This window comes from Anolis carolinensis, chromosome 6, assembly GCF_035594765.1.
Source record: "Anolis carolinensis isolate JA03-04 chromosome 6, rAnoCar3.1.pri, whole genome shotgun sequence".
In the NCBI taxonomy this organism is placed as follows: domain Eukaryota; kingdom Metazoa; phylum Chordata; class Lepidosauria; order Squamata; family Dactyloidae; genus Anolis; species Anolis carolinensis.
Window position 1 is genome coordinate 72,481,984 of NC_085846.1, and position 18,195 is coordinate 72,500,178.

At 37.6% G+C, this 18,195-nt stretch overlaps 1 protein-coding gene across 2 annotated transcripts in view; it reads left to right on the forward strand.

Annotated features, from left to right (window-relative positions):
* Positions 1 to 18,195, forward strand: part of gadl1 (glutamate decarboxylase like 1) — a 155,543-nt gene that overhangs the window by 37,185 nt on the left and 100,163 nt on the right. For both annotated transcript variants that reach the window (XM_062958196.1, XM_062958195.1), the window contains exons 3-8: positions 541 to 667; positions 3,859 to 3,949; positions 6,744 to 6,850; positions 7,439 to 7,554; positions 13,841 to 13,920; positions 14,030 to 14,084. In XM_062958196.1, the coding sequence (XP_062814266.1) occupies positions 541 to 667; positions 3,859 to 3,949; positions 6,744 to 6,850; positions 7,439 to 7,554; positions 13,841 to 13,920; positions 14,030 to 14,084 (576 nt within the window). The remainder of the gene's footprint in view (positions 1 to 540; positions 668 to 3,858; positions 3,950 to 6,743; positions 6,851 to 7,438; positions 7,555 to 13,840; positions 13,921 to 14,029; positions 14,085 to 18,195) is intronic.

Consider the following 18,195-nt stretch of genomic DNA (forward strand, 5'->3'; position numbering starts at 1 on the left):
ATGAACATCTGATACTGGAATTTTATTGCACTAGTCTCGCGCCCAGTTTTTTCCTACTAGTAGTTTGTCTCAAAGATAAACATTGGCAAGTACTTTTGGTTTTCTTTTTCCACTTAGTAATGTACCTTTTCTGCACCTGACTGAAAGAGTCAATATGGAGAGATGTATATCCATAGGACAATTATAGTTGAAGAATCTGTAATAAGAAATGCTGCTTGGATATCATATGGAGATCACACTTGTGAACATATGGAATCTGATTTTTATTTTTTAAAAAGCACTATTTAGTTCCACATTTCTATGTCATATTATAAATCTGTAACCTAGAAGACAAATTTTAAAGCAGTCTATTTTAGCAGAGATTTTAAAAAGTTGAAAAAAGGGATATAGTCTTTTAGATGTAAAGATTCTGAAATGTTAGAACAACAATTTTCAATTTTTTAAAAAAGGCAGTTCAAATTTTCAAATGTTCTGATCATGTTAAATATTTACCATTTTCAAAAGCATTTATTTCTACAGACTTTGTTTCCTCATGATTAGGTATGTGAATGGCAGCCTCCTGAGAAGCTGAAAGCTCTTCTTGATTTGGAATTGAAAGACACTGGAGAGAACCATCAGAAACTCTTGCAATTCTGTCGGGATGTTATAAAATTCAGCGTCAAAACCAGTAAGAATCATACATCTATGTGTGTTTTTTTAATCTGTAAGATACTGGATGTTCCACTAAGCAGACTTTTGTAGCATTGGACTTTTCTTTCTTTTATTGTAGGACAAAATGGAAGACATTTTTTAGATTCCTTATTTTCTATTATGTTTCACAAGAACGCTGTATGTGACATATCTATGTTAAACTTGATTGCAGGCTTATCTTTCTGGCGTAAGTAAACTATGGTTTACAAAGCTAGAAATAAATGTCAGGACCCTGATCTCAAATCAGCTTCCCTTCTAGCTTGGTATCTAAATTATTTAACAACCATTAAACAGAAATTCATTTTCCATCTGTAACTAAGAAGTCTGGGTTAATCAAAACAAGAACCACGATGAAGCCATTATCTATGAGGGGGACAGAGGAATGAAGGAGGAACATATAGGTTCCAGATTGGTAGAGGCATGGAGATTTAAATACAGAGATGTTAAAGAGTATACTTTCCCCCAGAAAAATGTAGATCTTTCTTGAGAAGTGACTTTTTTATTTCAAAGACTTTATAAAATGAATATTTTACCTGAGACTTTTTCCTGATCATAACCCCGTGACTTTAACTTTGAGGAGCGAAAGAGGTTTTTAAATTGGAGACTGAATGAAACTCCTCTTCAGTAAGAAAATGCTATATGAATATGTAGGAAGACATTGATTGAATATTTAGGATATAACTTGGATAATGACATGGATATTAGAACAACATGGAGTACAGGAAAAGCCTGATCTGATGATGGTTCATACAATAGAATAAGGAATTAAAAAGAGGAACAAGATTTTTTTATTGCAGAAGATTAAAAGAAATTGTTGGACCTGGAAAAGTATGATTTGAGCTTGGATGGAACGGATAATTATGGTACAATAAATTTGAAGTGCCTTGTTAAGAATATGGAACAGACACAAATCAAGATTATGCCTTAGGACCATGCTTCCCAGCCTTTGGTTCTCTAGTTTTTGGGGTTTTTTTGAACTTCTATTTTCATAGTTCTTGACACTTGGCAAAGCTGGGTGGGGTTTCTTGGAGTTGAAGTCCGAAACATCTTAGGACCAAAGGTTGGAAAACACTGACCTGAGAATTTCACCATAAGAAGCATTTAATATGAAAGAAACAACAACAAAAGAAAGATGGTTGGCATATCAAGATCTTGTAGAATTTGATTATCCTTTGATCAAGAATTTGATCAAAATTATCCCACCTGTTGCTTGTATTTTCAACATACATTAGAAACATCTTCATGCATTCTGGGCAATTTTTCTTGTGTCAAGAATTTGATCAAATGGGTTAAAAATGAAGAGAGAAGAAGGACAAGGTGAAGACTATGATTAATTGGGCACAAAATTCTGGATACCATACAGAACAAAGATAAATTTTGCTAGGAAGAAATGACAAACTTACATTATAATTTGAAGGAGAATGTTCACAAGGTGATGTATAGTTGGTATTTGACAAAAGAAAAATTGCCCAGAATGCATGAAGATGTTTCTAATGTATGTTGAAAATACAAGCAACAGGTGGGATCATTTTGCTGTATGTGGTGGACTTGGGAGTTGGCCAAAAAATTGTGAAATCAAACACAGTACGATCTTAGGAAAGATGGGAGAGGATCACAGGAAGCATAAATTGGATTTTCTTCTGGATGCTAATACTTATTGGGAAAAATACTTGTTGGATAACTTCCAACCAGTTTAGGGAAAAATAATTCATTACTTAAGGGAGTTGAATTTAAAAAATAAAACAAAACAAAAAACTGGAAAAGTCTATGAAAATTAAATGCCCAGTATGAAAACACCATTAATGTAAAATTCTGTAGTCCATGATGTTCTGTTAAACATCCTTCTGATCAAGGATCTGATTTGGATCTGATTCAACCAATTTTATCACAGAATTGCTAGATTGCTTTAATATAGCCTTCAGTATTGATGCTTTTTATATATTGTAAGGAAACAGAATCTGGTTTTAATTATTTTTTCATGTCTCTAAAGGGAGCTGTACAAAGATTGAAAAAATATACAGGGAAGACATGTCCACATTTAATTGTAATCAAATGAAGGTCAATATGTAACCCCCCCCCCCAAATAATTTTCCAGAGGTGCCTCTCAAAATACTTAAGAAACCAGTATGTGCATTGGATTGAATGAATAATGAAGTTTATTAAGTATAGTTTTCTCTGAACAAAATGTATCTGACCATATAGTGTACTTATAATTTTCTCATAGTGTGCAAATAACATCCTAATATATGATCATCTATAGAATGCAGTATTTTTGAGTGTATCTAAAATAAGAGAGAGCCTGAGCAGAATGAAACTTCAAAACATTATTACTAAGGAAACACATTTCCCCCTGATATTAAGTCTAGTCCTGTCTGACTCTGGGGGTTGGTGCTCATTTCCATTTCTAAACTGAAGAGCCAGCGTTGTCCATAGACATGGCTGGCATGTCTGCATGAAGCACTTTTACTTTCCTGCCGGAGCAGTACCTATTGATCTACTCACATTTGCATAGGTTGATAGGTTGTCAGAAGCTGGGGCTAACAGCAGGAACTCACCCCACTCTCTGGATTCAAACTGCTGACCTTTTGGTGAGCAAGTTCAGCAACTCAGCGGTTTAACCTGCTGCACCACCCGAGGACTTCACATAGCTGTTCATTAAAGTCAAATTAGCCATAAATATATATGCAGAATGTATATTTTTATTTGTGTGGTGCATCCATTTTTCCTGTTGGGCAAACCCATCTCTCTTCTGTCTAGAAAGTCAGTGAAAAACATAAGTTGCATCAGTTTCAAAGTCCTGGTTATTTTGTATAATCTTTGGTATGTGGAAGAATTGACCTTCCTTGGGACAAAGGAAAGGAAGAAACAAAGAAACTATTTTTTAAAAATTAACATCAAAGTAAAATATGGAGATGAATTTAAAGTTACATTATGATTAATCCAATTGAAATAAATGTGACTTAAGATACTTTCTATACAGCAGAGGCTACAAGTTATCTAAAGAACACCTTTATTCTGCAAATAGAGACAGATTTCCTTATCCCACTTTTTGAGTTGTTGATATATCTTTTGACATTGATGAAGAAGAGGCAAGCAAATGTATCAGATTATTGCTTTTTGTGCCCCTACATTATAATAAAATGTGTGTCTTTTTGTTGTTATTTACAGATCATCCAAGATTTTTCAATCAGCTGTATGCTGGAATTGATTATTATTCTTTAGCAGCACGTTTCATTACAGAGGCGTTAAACCCAAGTGTGTAAGTATATTTTTGGTTCAAATCATGCTGCTAAGTCTTGAATGGTGTTTCAGTGTGACAGGTCCTACTTTCTGTAGATTTCCATGCATTTTAATAACATTGATCGATGCTGTATACATTAAGCTTGCCTTGCTTCATTGTAAACTGTATTTAAACATTAAAGTAAAGATGCTGAAAAACCCTAATCTTACACCTGATTAGTCAGATTCATTTTAGTCTATTTATTAGTTCTTTTATTTTCATTCTTGACTTCAATACCACACTTTGGCCTATACAGAAAACTCTTTTCTCTCCAGAGTTCTCCCTGCATTTGTAGTCTTTTCACCTACTCAATGAATAGGCCTGTCTTGCTGGATTTAAGTTATGGGAATAACAACTGAACAGAACAAAATAGGCATTCTGTTGGTCTATTGCCCACCCTGCTTCTCAACAGTCATTTTTTCTTGAGCTAGGGACCTCTATGGTGAGTGGGATTTCTATAGTGAAACTATCATGCCTAAGACTTTGTGCCTTCTATGACATTTATGTGTCTCTCTATGTCTTATGTGTCTGTGAAGACTTTACTTGTCCTGATATTGTCATCACATGTTAGGTAACCCTTTTGACTTGCTTGGTCCCTCTGCTATTCTACCACCACTTAGATGAAAATTCTCATCTTTCTATCTGAACTACTGCCACCATCTGTGAACATCTATGTTAATCCATGTCCATCTCCTTTGACAAACATATTTGGGAACTTTATGTGAGATTTCCTTTCTTCTGTCTTATCACCAGCCACCAAAGATAACAACCCCATTTGTATTTCCATTGCTATCACATTCTAACTTTATAACTAAACATCTCCAGCCTAACAATGTTAGAACAATCCAAGGTATATATATACTTACTTACTTAGGTGATCCTTCATTGTCTGAGTATGATGGCCTTCCAATGCGATGGATATGTAGGTGACTGTAGAGCCCTGTTCTTTTTCTTTTCTTTTTTTTTACATTTTGACACTTTATTTAAAAGAAGAAAATAAACCTTACACCACCTGCAATGGAATAGAAGCATTTCCTGAAGCTGCATGTTCTTCCATAGTGAGGACAAGGATTCCAGGTGGAAGATGGTACCAGTCATGGTTGGCTTGACATGCCTTCTTCTTGGTACATTTCTCCCTTTCACCTTCCATTCATGCCTCTTCAAATTCCACAGCACTGCTGGTCACAGCTGACCTCCAGTAAGAGCAAGCAAGGTCCAGGGCTTCCCAGTTCTCAATGTCTATGCCATAATTTTTAAAATTAGCTTTAAGCCCATCTTTAAATCTCTTTTCCTGTCCACCAACATTCCGTTTTCTGTTCTTGAATTGGGAGTATAGTAACTGTTTTAGGAGATGGTGATCGGGCATCCAGACAATGTGGCCAGTCCAGTGGAGTTGATGGCAGAGGATCATAGCTTCAATGTTGGTGGTCTTTTCTTCTTCCAGCACACTGACATTTGTCTGCCTGTCTTCCTAAGAGATTTGCAGGATTTTTCAGAAACAATGCTGATGGAATCATTCCAGGAGTTGAATGTGACATCTGTAGACTGTCCATGTTTTGCAGGCGTATAAACAGGATTGGGAGGACAGTAGCTTTATAAGCAAACACCTTGGTATCCCTATGGATGTACCGATCCTTAAACACTCTGCTTTATTCAGAAAAATGCTGCACTCGCAGAGCTCAGGCAGTTTATTTCAGTGTCAATGTTGACTTTTGTGGAGAGGTGGCTGCCAAGGTAGTGGAAATGGTCAACACAAAACTCCTCAGGATTGCTTATTGTTTAGAAGCATATAATTATATAAAGCGATAAAATAGCTCTTCCTGTGAGGGGCATGGAATGTTTAAATGTAGAGTTCACCCTAGGAACTGCAGAAATGTAGTTGAATTTCATGTTTTCAGGGACCAGCATAAACTAGGAAAACTTGACTTAGCCACCTTGAGTTCCAGTCACTTCGGAGAAAGAGTGCTCAAAAATTTCATCTGGTCCAAAGAGTTGCAGACAGGTTGCTCATTGGGGCTGGCTACAGGAAGCGGACAAACCCCCTGTTGCAGCAGCTCCACTGGCTGCCATTCAGTTTGCAGGCATAATTCAAAGTGCTGGTTAAGATCTTTAAAGCCCTAGATGGTTCATGTCCAGGATGTTTGGGTGACTGCACCCCCTTGTACAAATCTGCCCAGGCCCTGAGATCTTCAGGAGAGGTTCTTCTCTCAGTCCCACCTCCATCTCAAGCTTGGTTGGTGGTAACAAGAGAGTGGTCCATCTCAGTGGCGAGCAACTCTGGAACTCCCTGCCCAGGGAAGCCAGAATAGCCCCCTTACTGCTGTCCTTCCAACAGCAAGCTAAAACTTTTTTATTCAGACAGGTTTTTTAAGATGAAGGTTCTTAGGATCAATTCAGGGGATGCTGTCATTTTTAACTTAGTTTGTTTTAATGGTTTTTAACTGGGATTTTTTAAATACTGTTTTAATGTTTGTATAGTTGTATATTTTAAATTGTTATGCTGATGCTTTTATGTTAAGACACTTTGAGTCCCCTTTGGGGGAGATAAAGCAGGATAATAATAATAATAATAATAATAATAATAATAATAATAATAATAAATGTAAATATATAGATATATATTTCTATCCTTCTAATCTCATTCCCATGGCTTTCATTATTCTTATGTAGGCTTGGCTGCAGTTATCCACTTACTTTTTTATTCATTTGCAATTCATTTGATCATAACATGGCTGAGATAATTGCCTTTTATGTTACATATCTATTTGTTCAGGTACACCTATGAAGTGTCACCAGTTTTTTTGCTAGTGGAAGATGCAGTCCTAAAGAAGATGATTGAATTTATTGGCTGGGAAGAAGGTGATGGTATATTTAATCCAGGTAAGATTATCTTGTTATTTATTCTTCTCTTATCCCTTCTGATTTCAGACTGCTAATAATGTGTGCTGGTATCAATCCTTGTTTTGAATCATTACAATAGTAGGCCTTAGGCAATATCTAGATAACACCTGCTGTTCTTCACACAGGTGCCCCCCTCCCAACAACATGTTACTTATAATTTAAAAGGAAGCTATTTATATTTCAAAGCTTAGACATGTTCTTTCAATTCTGTGGACAGTGGGATAGTATCAGGAACAATCTGTCTTATTTCTTGCATCCTGCGATCTTGCTTGTGCACATGTGATCCATTATATAAGCCCCAAAGCTGTATGGGTGCCAGTTAAGCCCAATACCAAGATTTATTTATTTCCATTTAAAATGGGGTTTCAAACTTTTTCACCCATTGTGGAAATTCTTTGTCTTCTGGAAGACAAGTTCTGAAAGAATAGTGACTTAGAGAGGATTTTTTCTCTCTCCTTATCAATCATTTGCCTGTTTGGGACAATTTCAGTCAACCAACTTTTAAGACAAAACATTAATTATGGTTATTTTGTGCATCATTATCCCTCTTTGTCCTTCACCCACCAGGCGGCTCTGTTTCCAACATGTATGCAATGAACTTGGCAAGATACAAATACTGCCCTGACATAAAGGAACAGGGGCTTTCAGGGATGCCTCGATTGGTTGTATTGACATCTGATGAGGTAATACACCTTTCTCTATTATTGTAAAAAGAAAGTGTCTTGCAAGAGGAAAAACGCCTGCAAAAATGATGTTATTGTCAGCATAATATCTACAATGGTTCCCAACCTTTGGGCCTCTAGTTGTTTTGGACTTCAGCTCCCAGAAATCCCAGCCAGTTTACCAGCTGTGGGAGCTGAAGCCCAAAACGCTCGAAGGACCAAAGGTTAGGAACCACTGGTCTAAAGAAACAAAGCTAGAACCAAAATTGTTTTCCAGAACTTCTGAGTTAAAGAAGCAACTCTAAAAAAAATGATTGAATTTATTGGGTTATAGACTGACTTTTAGGACTATGAATTGGGCTGAATTTAGTTAGCAAGGTTTCTACAAATCATATGAAGTTCTAGGTGATATCTTTCTGTCAGCTACTTTGGTTTCTTCTTCTTGATGTGCTTTCACCAACTGCTGTTTTGTCAACTATTTCTTTCCGGTATACTAATTTAGGTTCTTCAGCATCACTCTCCCATAGATTAGCTGCTCATCCAGCCAATATTGAGAAAATTCAACATAGCATGAATGTCTCATGAACTAAATGGGGGAGGGCTCTACCTTCATTTTAAATTTAAAAACCTGGCTTTTCCGATGTGCTTTCGGAGAGTAACTATTACACACTTCTTTTGTTACTCCCCCATCATCTACCCTCTAGATTGTTTTTATCTAATGTCCCTGGTCTCCGTGATTATATTCTTATCCTTTTCTCACCCCAAGTTTTAATTAAGTGTCTCATGCGGCCCGCCCTGAGAGAGAGAGAGAGAGAGAGAGAGAGAGAGAGAGAGAGAGAGAGAGATATTGTGTTGCAGTGTATATGATTATTTATTGTATTGTTTAATTGTATTGTGATAAGTTGTTTTATATTTTGCTATATTGTACTGTTCTGGGCATGGCCCCATGTAAGCCGCCCCGAGTCCCCGTTGGGGAGATGGTGGCGGGGTATAAATAAAGTTTTATTATTATTATTATTATTATTATTATTATTTTAAAGAGAGGTATCCCTCCTCTTTTTTAAGTCCGTTAGTCATGACTGCTTCGTAGGTTTGCCTTTCATCTTTCCTATGTATTTTTCCTCACCATTTCCTTTCTTTTTTATATAGTCCTCTCATTGGCAGGTAGCTTTTTACAGTGAGAGGACTAAGTGAAGAAAGTATTTGTTTTGTAAACCTCGTCTACTCATCACGTAGAGGAAACATGCTGTTTTAAATTAAAGCAGAACTATTTCATACTCATTTCACAGCTTTTTTAAAAAATGGCAATGACAGAACCAAAACATCTCTTTTGTATTTGAAGAGATTTCCTTTTCTTAATGGTTAATGTTTACTGAATTGGTAATTAAAAATTACATCTCCCTAAAAGTGATGAGAGCTGCTTACAACAGTTTGTTATTATTTGCTACTATTTCAGTGTCGTTCTGGGCCTGATTTTGAGGGAACAATCCAGTCCAGAATTAAATTGAAATGGTTGACTAGGATTTGTCAATCTGCCTGATTTAAGTGGAACAATCTGCACTTTGACGATTGAATTTAAATGGCTATTTGCATTTTCCATGGCAAAGGATTTGTAATTGCCTACTTCAGTTTCTAATAAATAACAGGAGTGACTCTTTCCCTTCATTCAATACATAAATTTTAGTGACTCCGCATACATTCAGATATAAGGAAAATGCATGTTCCCTAATCAGAGTCATTTTAGATTGGTTTAGCATAAAAATAAATAAAGATAGAATGGATCCGTTGTAGGCTATGGACCCACAGGGGTTTTTTTGGTGTCCCTCAACGTCTCCTCCAATCAGTTTCCACATTTTGGCCCCTTGGGTCAATTTAGATCCAAGAGTGGCCTTTTTTGAAACAGGAAGTAACCTGTTACATATATGTAACATATATTTACTTACAACATTAATGCTGGCTTCCCAGTGACAAAGGACTCTTGCTACACCCTGGACTCTCACAGATATATATTTTTTCCTTTCCTTGCCTAGTTTATCCATGCCTCACAACTTCTGAGGATGCCTGCCATAGATGTGGGCGAAACGTCAGGAGAGAATACTTCTGGAACATGGCCACATAGCTCGAAAGACATACAACAACCCTGTTTACTTACTGTTTTTAAAGGCCTTCTGCCTAAAATGGCACAAGGTGTACATTAAAACATGTCAAAATGCCTCCTGTACTCACAGAGCATGTTGTGGGCATTTGGGGACAAATTTGATTTTTGAGATGTACATGTGCAGTGAAGTAGGTTGACCCTCCAAAGTCTTCTAAGGAGCTAATGCAACCCACAGTTACCCACCATTGACAGGTGTGAATCTAGTAGTACTTTTGAGATTAGCTGGGAGGAAGAACTTTCTAGCATAAGCATTTGTCCATGAATGCTTATTCTAGAAATTTCTTCTTCCCACTTAGTCTCAAAGGTGCTAACATGATTCGTTGCAACAAGAATGTATCTCCTTGAGCCTTGGGTTGCACACTCTTCACCTATTCACATGCTTCATACATGTGATCTCCCCTCTTGCTTTTTCATTAACTACATTCTACCATGATGTCTGCGCTGCACTTGTTAAAATAAGGCAAAATCAGTCAAGGGTCTTGGACCTTATTTGTAATCTTCTCTTGTTCAGATACAGCTCACAGCAAGAACTGTGTTTCTGTGCTTTCCCTTTGTTTGCCATCTTGTAGAGTTTGCTGAGCTATTGTTTTCTGAGCCCTGAGAGGTTTGACATTTCCCCCAATAATTCAATGTCACACGCTTTTCAACTGAGCTTAATAGGTGACTGTTAGTGTACTAATAAGGAGCTATTTTGCTGGAATCACTTGTAATTCAAATGAAATTCTGCTGCCACTGTCCAAATCTCTAGTGAATGGTACATTGTGGCTCTGCACACGTATTCCATTATTGATGTAATTCAATGTAACAGAAGATTAATTATCTACCTATGTATGTTATTATTCACACAACAGTCTGAGTGAATGAATTTTAAAGGCTTTGTTAATGTGTTGTGTTCGAAAAGATTGGCTGATGGTGGCTGATAGTATATTCTGTGCAGTTAGTTTAAAAAGAGGAGAATACTTTCTTGTAAAAAGGGGAGTGACATTCTGCAGTGATCCATTTCATTAAAAAATGTGACAGCTTTGAATACCCTTAATATATTCATACATACACATTAAAGTACTGTAGATTTTTCATAATTATAATCCTTGGTAACTGCATTTGTGTGAACTCTCTGGAAGAAAACCGAATTAATTAACCACCTAGTTTCATCTGCAATATACAAAGAAACAGTTTAAGGTGCGCACACACACACACACACCCTGAGTTGTCAGGAGATGCATTAATCTAACCCTTACATAACATTAAGAAGTGACTCTGGTTTCCATTTCATTTTCTAAAGTATAGAAAAATATTTATTGTTCCATTAAAATTAGTCAATTTATGTAGGTTTTTCTTGCCATATACTGCACATTCTGGAGCTACATTAAGCCGTGCAGAGCCTTTTAGCATTTGCTGCTAAGTCAGAGATTAATTTTAGAGTATGTGTGATCATTTCACACATATGTGTGATCATTTCACACATGCTGTTACATATATAAAGTTATAATGGTTGGGACCCATTCAAAAGTTAATTTTTTCCCAGTCACAAATTCATCCCTGCAGCTGAACTCCAGTTTGTCTATAACAAACATGGGTAATTTGTTTCCACCCAAGGGCTGCATCTAGTTGTATGGGGAAAGTTTGGAGCTGCATAGTGGCAGTGACCATAGCAAGCAACATGGGTGGCCAAGCAACATCAGAATGTGGTCAAGAATGCAAAATTTATTAACAGGGAAGAACAAACAAACTGAAAAATGCTGCAGCAGCTTGCTTTTGCCTAAGTCAGCTACCAGTACTATCTTTCTTTCCTCTTCCCTCTGCTGAGTTAATTGAGTGCAAATTGCTTTTGAACTTTGAGCTCAGTTTCCAGCAGTTGAAGTAAGATGAGAACAAAAGGGGAAGCAGGAAGAGGGGGAAAAAAGCCATTGAAAACATAGGATTTATTAGAACTTTCCCTGCCAAATCAGCACAGTTGGAAGTTGAGCAAGAGATGGGAGTTTCAGGGATCTGGGCAGCCATTGCAGTGAAGGTTGGGATTTTTTCAGATGCATCTTTCTCAGCCTTATCACATGGGGCGGATAAGGCATCCTAGGATGCTTCTGCCCCAGTTCACCCATGGAGCTCCATGGCACCCATCATATGACATAGGGTGGGGCTCCATGGGAGAACTGGGGCAACAGCATGGTGGGATGCTGCTGCCAACATGGAAGCCATCCTGTGTTCCGTTAGGAACAATGGGGCTTCAGTGAAGTGGCAATGCTTTCCCACGTCGTTTTTCACCACTAGAGTAAAACTGATGAATCAAAGGCATTACCTAAGAAGTATCCAATAGGATTCCAACCATAATTATCTTCCTCCCTTGTATTCCCAGAGCCCATACCCAGTCCAAATTTGGAATAAGGAAAAGTCATCCTTCCCAGGTTCTTAGCAGACCCAAGAGTTAGATCAGCATTGTAGTTTTCCTGCCCATTTATACCCACTTTTGAGTCCAGGACAGGGGAAGAAACCAGTCTCTTTCCCGGGAGACAGAGGAAGAGAGCAGGTTGAATGATAGAAACTCACATTTCTCCTCCCCAGAATGAGTGCAGTGTTTAATCTGAACACTTGCCCCAGGCCATATGTTATCTGAAACCTGATTTTCTCATTCTGTAATGGTGATTCCAGTAGCCCCAGCTGGCATGGTCAATGGTAGGGATTATTGGATTTCTTGTCCAAAATATCTAGAGGGTCAGAGGTTCTACTTACCTGTATTGAATATTGCAACATTTGTAGTGCAGTTTTAAGGGAAGACAAGAAGACAAATTTGTTGCTTACCCTGCCACTGACTTTAATTTGCCTGGCCTATCAGTCTAGGTCAGTGATGGCGAACCTTTTAGAGATAGAGTGCCCAAACTGATGCAAGTGGGGGGGGGGGGCAGGCAAGAAGTGAGTCAGGAGTGAGTGGGCAAGTGGGCGAGCAAGAGGGTGGTGAGTGGATGGGTGATGAGGGTGGCAAACCGGGGAGGGGGGCAGGTTAGTAAGCAAGCGGGGAGCAGGCAAGCAGGTGAATAAACAGAAGCAGGCAGGTGAGTGAGCAGAAGCCGGGCAGGTGGGCGAGTGAATGGGAGAGAAGGGCAAGCAAGCAGGCAAGCAAGTGGGCAAGCAAGTGGGGGGCAGGCGAGCAATTGGGTGAATGAGCAAGGGGGCAGGCAAACGGGCAAGTGTGCAAGTAGAGGGTGGGCGAGTGGGGATTGGTGAGCAGGCGGCAGGTCAGTGGGGGCGGCAGGCAGGTGAGTGAGCAAGAGGGACAGGCAAACAGGTAAGTAACCTAGTGGGGGGAGGGAGAGTAAACAAGCAGGGGCAGGTGAGCAAGCAAGAGACGGGTGAGCGAACAAGGGTTGCGAGCAAACGAGTCAGCAGTGTGTGTGTGTGTGGGCAAACAAGCAAGTGGGGATGGGTGAGCAAGTGTCACTGGGTGAATGAGCAGGTGGGCCAGCGCTTGAGCGAGAAGGGGCTGACAATGGTGCACATGCCAGGAGAGTAGGCTTTGTGTGCTCCTTACGGCATCAGTGTCATAGGTTCGCCACCACTGATCTAGGTGGACCAACTGCTATGGAAGTCTACTTAGAGAACCTCACATCACCACTTTTACGAAGTCTATAAATGAACAAGGACTGTTTTACCATAGAAAATTACCCCATATTTGTAGTCAGTAGATGAGTTCATGATGGGTTGTTTTACTAGTCATCATCCTGATATTACTTTTATGTACAAGTGAAAACAAATAACTGGACATATCAAGAATAAGACTTAGTATAGAGACAAGAAACTGTTGAAGGCAAAAGTCTTCATTATGGGAGCAAAATGATAATTTTGATTTAAATGCCTATTTTTCTTTTAGAGCTGTAAATTTGACATCGCTTTTGATCCATACCATAAATTGCGAAAATCGGCATGTACATTAAATGTTTGATTAGATTTCAGTTCAAAAAACTCAGTATTCTCTTTTGTTTTGAAAGGAGTGAATATAAAGAGTGCCTGCTTTGCTATTCTATGTCTTAAGTTGGGCTTTCCCCCTTTTTTTACATAGCATTTGCAGCTTTCATGCTTAAGGAAATCTCTCTAATGATATGTCCATTGTTAATTTCTCATTTAATTTACTGTTTCACATCCCTTGCATTTTTATAGTGTCATTACTCTGTGAAGAAGGCGGCATCATTTTTGGGAATTGGCACACAAAATGTATATTTCATCAAAAGCGATGAAAGGTAAGGGAACTGTAACCACTGAAGTGGGCTGCTCCTTTTAAAATGCAGTAGTGCTGTAAATGTAACCTGTTTGAACATAACTGAAAAGTTTTAAATCTGTGTCCCATAGAGGTAAGATGATACCTGAGGAACTGGAGAAACAAGTCCTGCGGGCCAGGAAAGAGGTGAGAGGGGGAGCGAGAGAGAGAAAGAGAATGAATGCGTGCCCTATGAAAGGGGTGCCATTGTGTCTTTCTGCTTGAAAGTGAATGGGAAAAGGGAGACTGAAGGTTAAAGCAGGAGTTCCTATCTTAAAATGATTTTCTCGGTGCAGTCTACTAGTTACAAATTGCTCAGTCAGTCATACATTTCTGGTGATTAGGCCTCTCAAATTTCCTTTCATTATCATTCTTAATGAAAATGGGTAAAGTGACCCTAAAGTGTTTTAGTTAATCTCTTTCATCTTAAATTAATGTTTTTTATTTCCAAACAGTCAGAAATTGACAATAAAAATGGTTCTCACACTGCAATCTTAAATCCTTCTCATTCCTCATCTCACTAATATTACATCTGTAAGTATAGTAAAAATTAAGGGATTTCTCATTGTGTGTTATCTTTAGCAGGCCAGTAGACAATTGAGAATGTAAACTTAATGGTGTGTCATGTATATCATGTATTTCATCCAGTTTTAATAGCATGGAGAAATGTGGAGTAAATTATAACAACTTATTCATAATAAATTAGCTTCTTTGTTCCAAAGGAAACAAATGTTGACAAGCAAAGAACATTCTCTTTGCTGTTTAAAAGGATTGTTGATAAAGTGCCATTTTACATTATAGTGCTTTGCAGCTAAGGTGATATTTTACTGCATCCTCTTGCTCGGCACTCTTTTAAAATAATATTCTTATTGAAATGTGGATATCAATGTTTAAGATGACTCAATTTCCTTAAAATGAAACTATCAGCTTTTGAAAGGTTCTCTTATCTCATTTCATGTCACTATTTCTATTCAAATTACACTGCAGTTTTACTCATGATTGATATAAATTTGGTTTGTGAGATAGGTTGAAGTGTTGTCAAATAATTGGTATCTAACTGTCTATACAACATTTCTTTGATTGTAAAATGCCATTAATTGTAAGGCTGACACTAATTTCAGTACCACCAGTAGAATATACACACACACATATATATAGATTCATTCTACCATAATTCTAAGATACACTCAATTTTTACAAATGTTTATATGGAGGTACATTAGAATCAAAGAAATACAGAAATTATATTTTTGAGAGATGTGTAAAAGAAAATCCATGGGAAAATGTACCCCCAATTTTCAGTCTCTCGTGGCTAATTGCTGGAGTTTGAAAAAGTTATGTTTTTGGATTACAGCTGCAGAAATCCCTCGGTCACCTGGTGGCCATGCTTGGTGGGAAATTATTGAAAACTAAATCAAAAACAAAGTTTGGGTCCTCATGTCTTCCTTTTTTTTAATAATGCAGGCAATGTATTGTACAAACTGGAAAATCTATCATTGAAAGCACCAATTGTTCCTTCATATACATAAACATAGACTGCAATCCTATAGCCCTCTTCTGGTAACAAACCCCACTGACTTCAACAGTGTTCTTTTCTGAGTGGACTGTACATTGGATTGCATTGTTATCCCAAAACTTTTATGTGCCAAAGTTTTTACCAGTTACTAATGGTGGAAATGTTAGTGTTGTACAAAACAAGTATGGATGTTATTGGTCTTAGAAGAATGGAAGCTTTGATCTTGGTGCATAAACTAAAATTTATCCAGAACTGTTAGTTCATTTGAAGTTTAAACACTGTAGTGTCATCATTACCCTTTTTAGTTTGGGTTTGATCGGAGTGAAATTGCACTGTGTTATCTTCATTATCCTCTTCTGTGATAGGCCAAGGTTGCATTAAAACATTGATCTAATATTCTACATTTGCTACAATGGGCACACAGATTCCCCTGTGTAAATTATACTTCTCATTCACTAAAGTACATAAATAACTATTTGGAGTATACTTACTCCATCTTTTTCAATGGAATTTACAATAAACTTGGGATTGAAGTAGTAAACAATTTATGTTAACTAGTAGAGCCAATGTGGAGGGCATCCCTAAGAACCATCAAAGATAGGTATGAAAAGAAGATTTTGCCTGATAACTATGCCAAACTAGAGCCTTTAAAGTTTCAAATGTTAAAATACAGCTCCCATACTATAGTTAATATATAACTTGAGGGAGGAATTGGCAAAACCTCCTCTGAGTATTTCTTGGATAAGAAACCCCTATGAAATTCATGGTATTGACATCAGTTCATGGTGTCTACTTGAAAGCATATATATAATGGGATCTTTTTTCCTTTTTTGTCTACTCAAAAACATATGCCTACAATCTGAATAAGAGCCACTATGTGTAGATAAATCTCCTGCCATTTATCTAGATTTATCTATCTGTGTGTAGATAAATCTCTTGCCATAGTTGCCCTGACTTTCTCCCTCCTCTTCCCTATCTTGTAACAAAAAAAAAAAACAACACAGAAGACTTCATTGGCATCAATGCATTCAGCCTGCCTCCCCCCCCCCCAAAAAAAAAACCCTGCCCCCAATGAGGATTTATTTGAGTCTATCATGAGATCTCAAAGTGGCATAGGATTAAAACCAGTTTAAGCACTTTTAAACAATTCAAAATCTAAAACATCAAGTCTGTTTAAACAGGCTAATAACAGATCTACAAATCTGAACAGGTTAAAAGATTAAAGGAGTTTAAAACCATGTAAACATCGCTGCACTTGATCTTAGCCAAAAGGCTGAGAAGCGATTAAAAGTGTTTTAAAGTTTACAATCTTAAAGTTTTAAATTTCCTGACCTTTAAACCTGATGTGTTGTGCGGGACTGTGTCCCTCTTCTTATGAGCTGGTCATTGACCATAATAAAGTGAATTTGAACTTGAACATGTAAATATCTCCTCTAGAATAAATCAATTAGGCACCCGCAGCTCTATCTTTAATAAAAATCCATGTTTGAGGTTGGTGCCAGAATAATGCCTTGGTCAAATAGTTTAGTGCCCAAGGGGAGAGCATGCAACAACTAGAATGCCAGAGCAGCAAAGGCACTCTCACTGATGGGAAACATGAGATGATTTCTCCAGCAGACCTCATTCAAGCATATATAAGCAGAACAATGGCTTGAAGTATTGAAATCCAAAGTTGCTTAATGCTTTGAATATCACCATCAGGCCCATAAATTTGCACTGTAAATCTTTTGATAGCCAGTGCAGTTCTTTTAAGAGCAGTGTTACATGATTTCTATACAGTTTTGCTGCAGTTTGCAATATAGTGCGCCCATGGTATCCTCTGTGGTTTGGCTCCAGGATGTCCTGTGGATACCAAAATCCATGGAAGTTCAAGTCCCATTATATCACCTTATAGTGCAATGGCCTAGTAAAATGTTGTCCTTTTTATAAAATGGCAAAATTAAAGCTTGTTTTGTGGATTTTTAAAAATCAAGCTGTGGTGGTTGAATACAAAAGGCAGATAAACTGGGCCTTAAAGGTCACAACCAGTACTATGATTTCAGGTTTGTAATGTATTGGCAACCAGGAAATATCCTCTAATAACAGTGAAATGTGCCCATGCTAGTCTGCCCATTGTGCTCTTTACCAGTTAATCCTTTTAGATTTTTTTTTCAAAAGCACCTGAGTTTGCTTCCTCTTCTGGCACTAGTCTCACCCAGGAAACCACTTTTTCTCAAAAGAAATCTGTGAACTAAAGCAAGTTACTCTGCTCTTCACTTTCTCCAACCAAGTTCAGCTAAAAACCTATTTAAGGTCTTATAAAACTGAAAGAATCCAGTTTAGGAGGATTTATGAGGTTATTCCACTGGTTGCAGAAGATGTGTTTTTGTTTGGTATTTTAACTTCATAATTTGAAAGTCACTTTAATCAATAGTGCAGTATAGTGAAAACATACAGCTGTTGTTTTGTGAGGAAAATGTTACTTTGCTTAGTCTTTTTGCTTCAGGCTTTTCAGAAGAGAAAATTTATTAAGTTATTTTGTGATGACAGGAATTTGAAAACAACACATGAGTATTGTAAATGGGTATGTTGGTAGCTTTATAACCAACCTAAGCATAAACTTAAATTAACACTGATTTTAGAGGGAATAAAAAAGCACCTGTAGTAATGTATTTATGAGGCCCAGGTTGAAACTGGCTAAATAACCATGACTTTGGAGATTCAGATTCGTATCCCCACTTGGTCATAAAATCTACTGGCTGG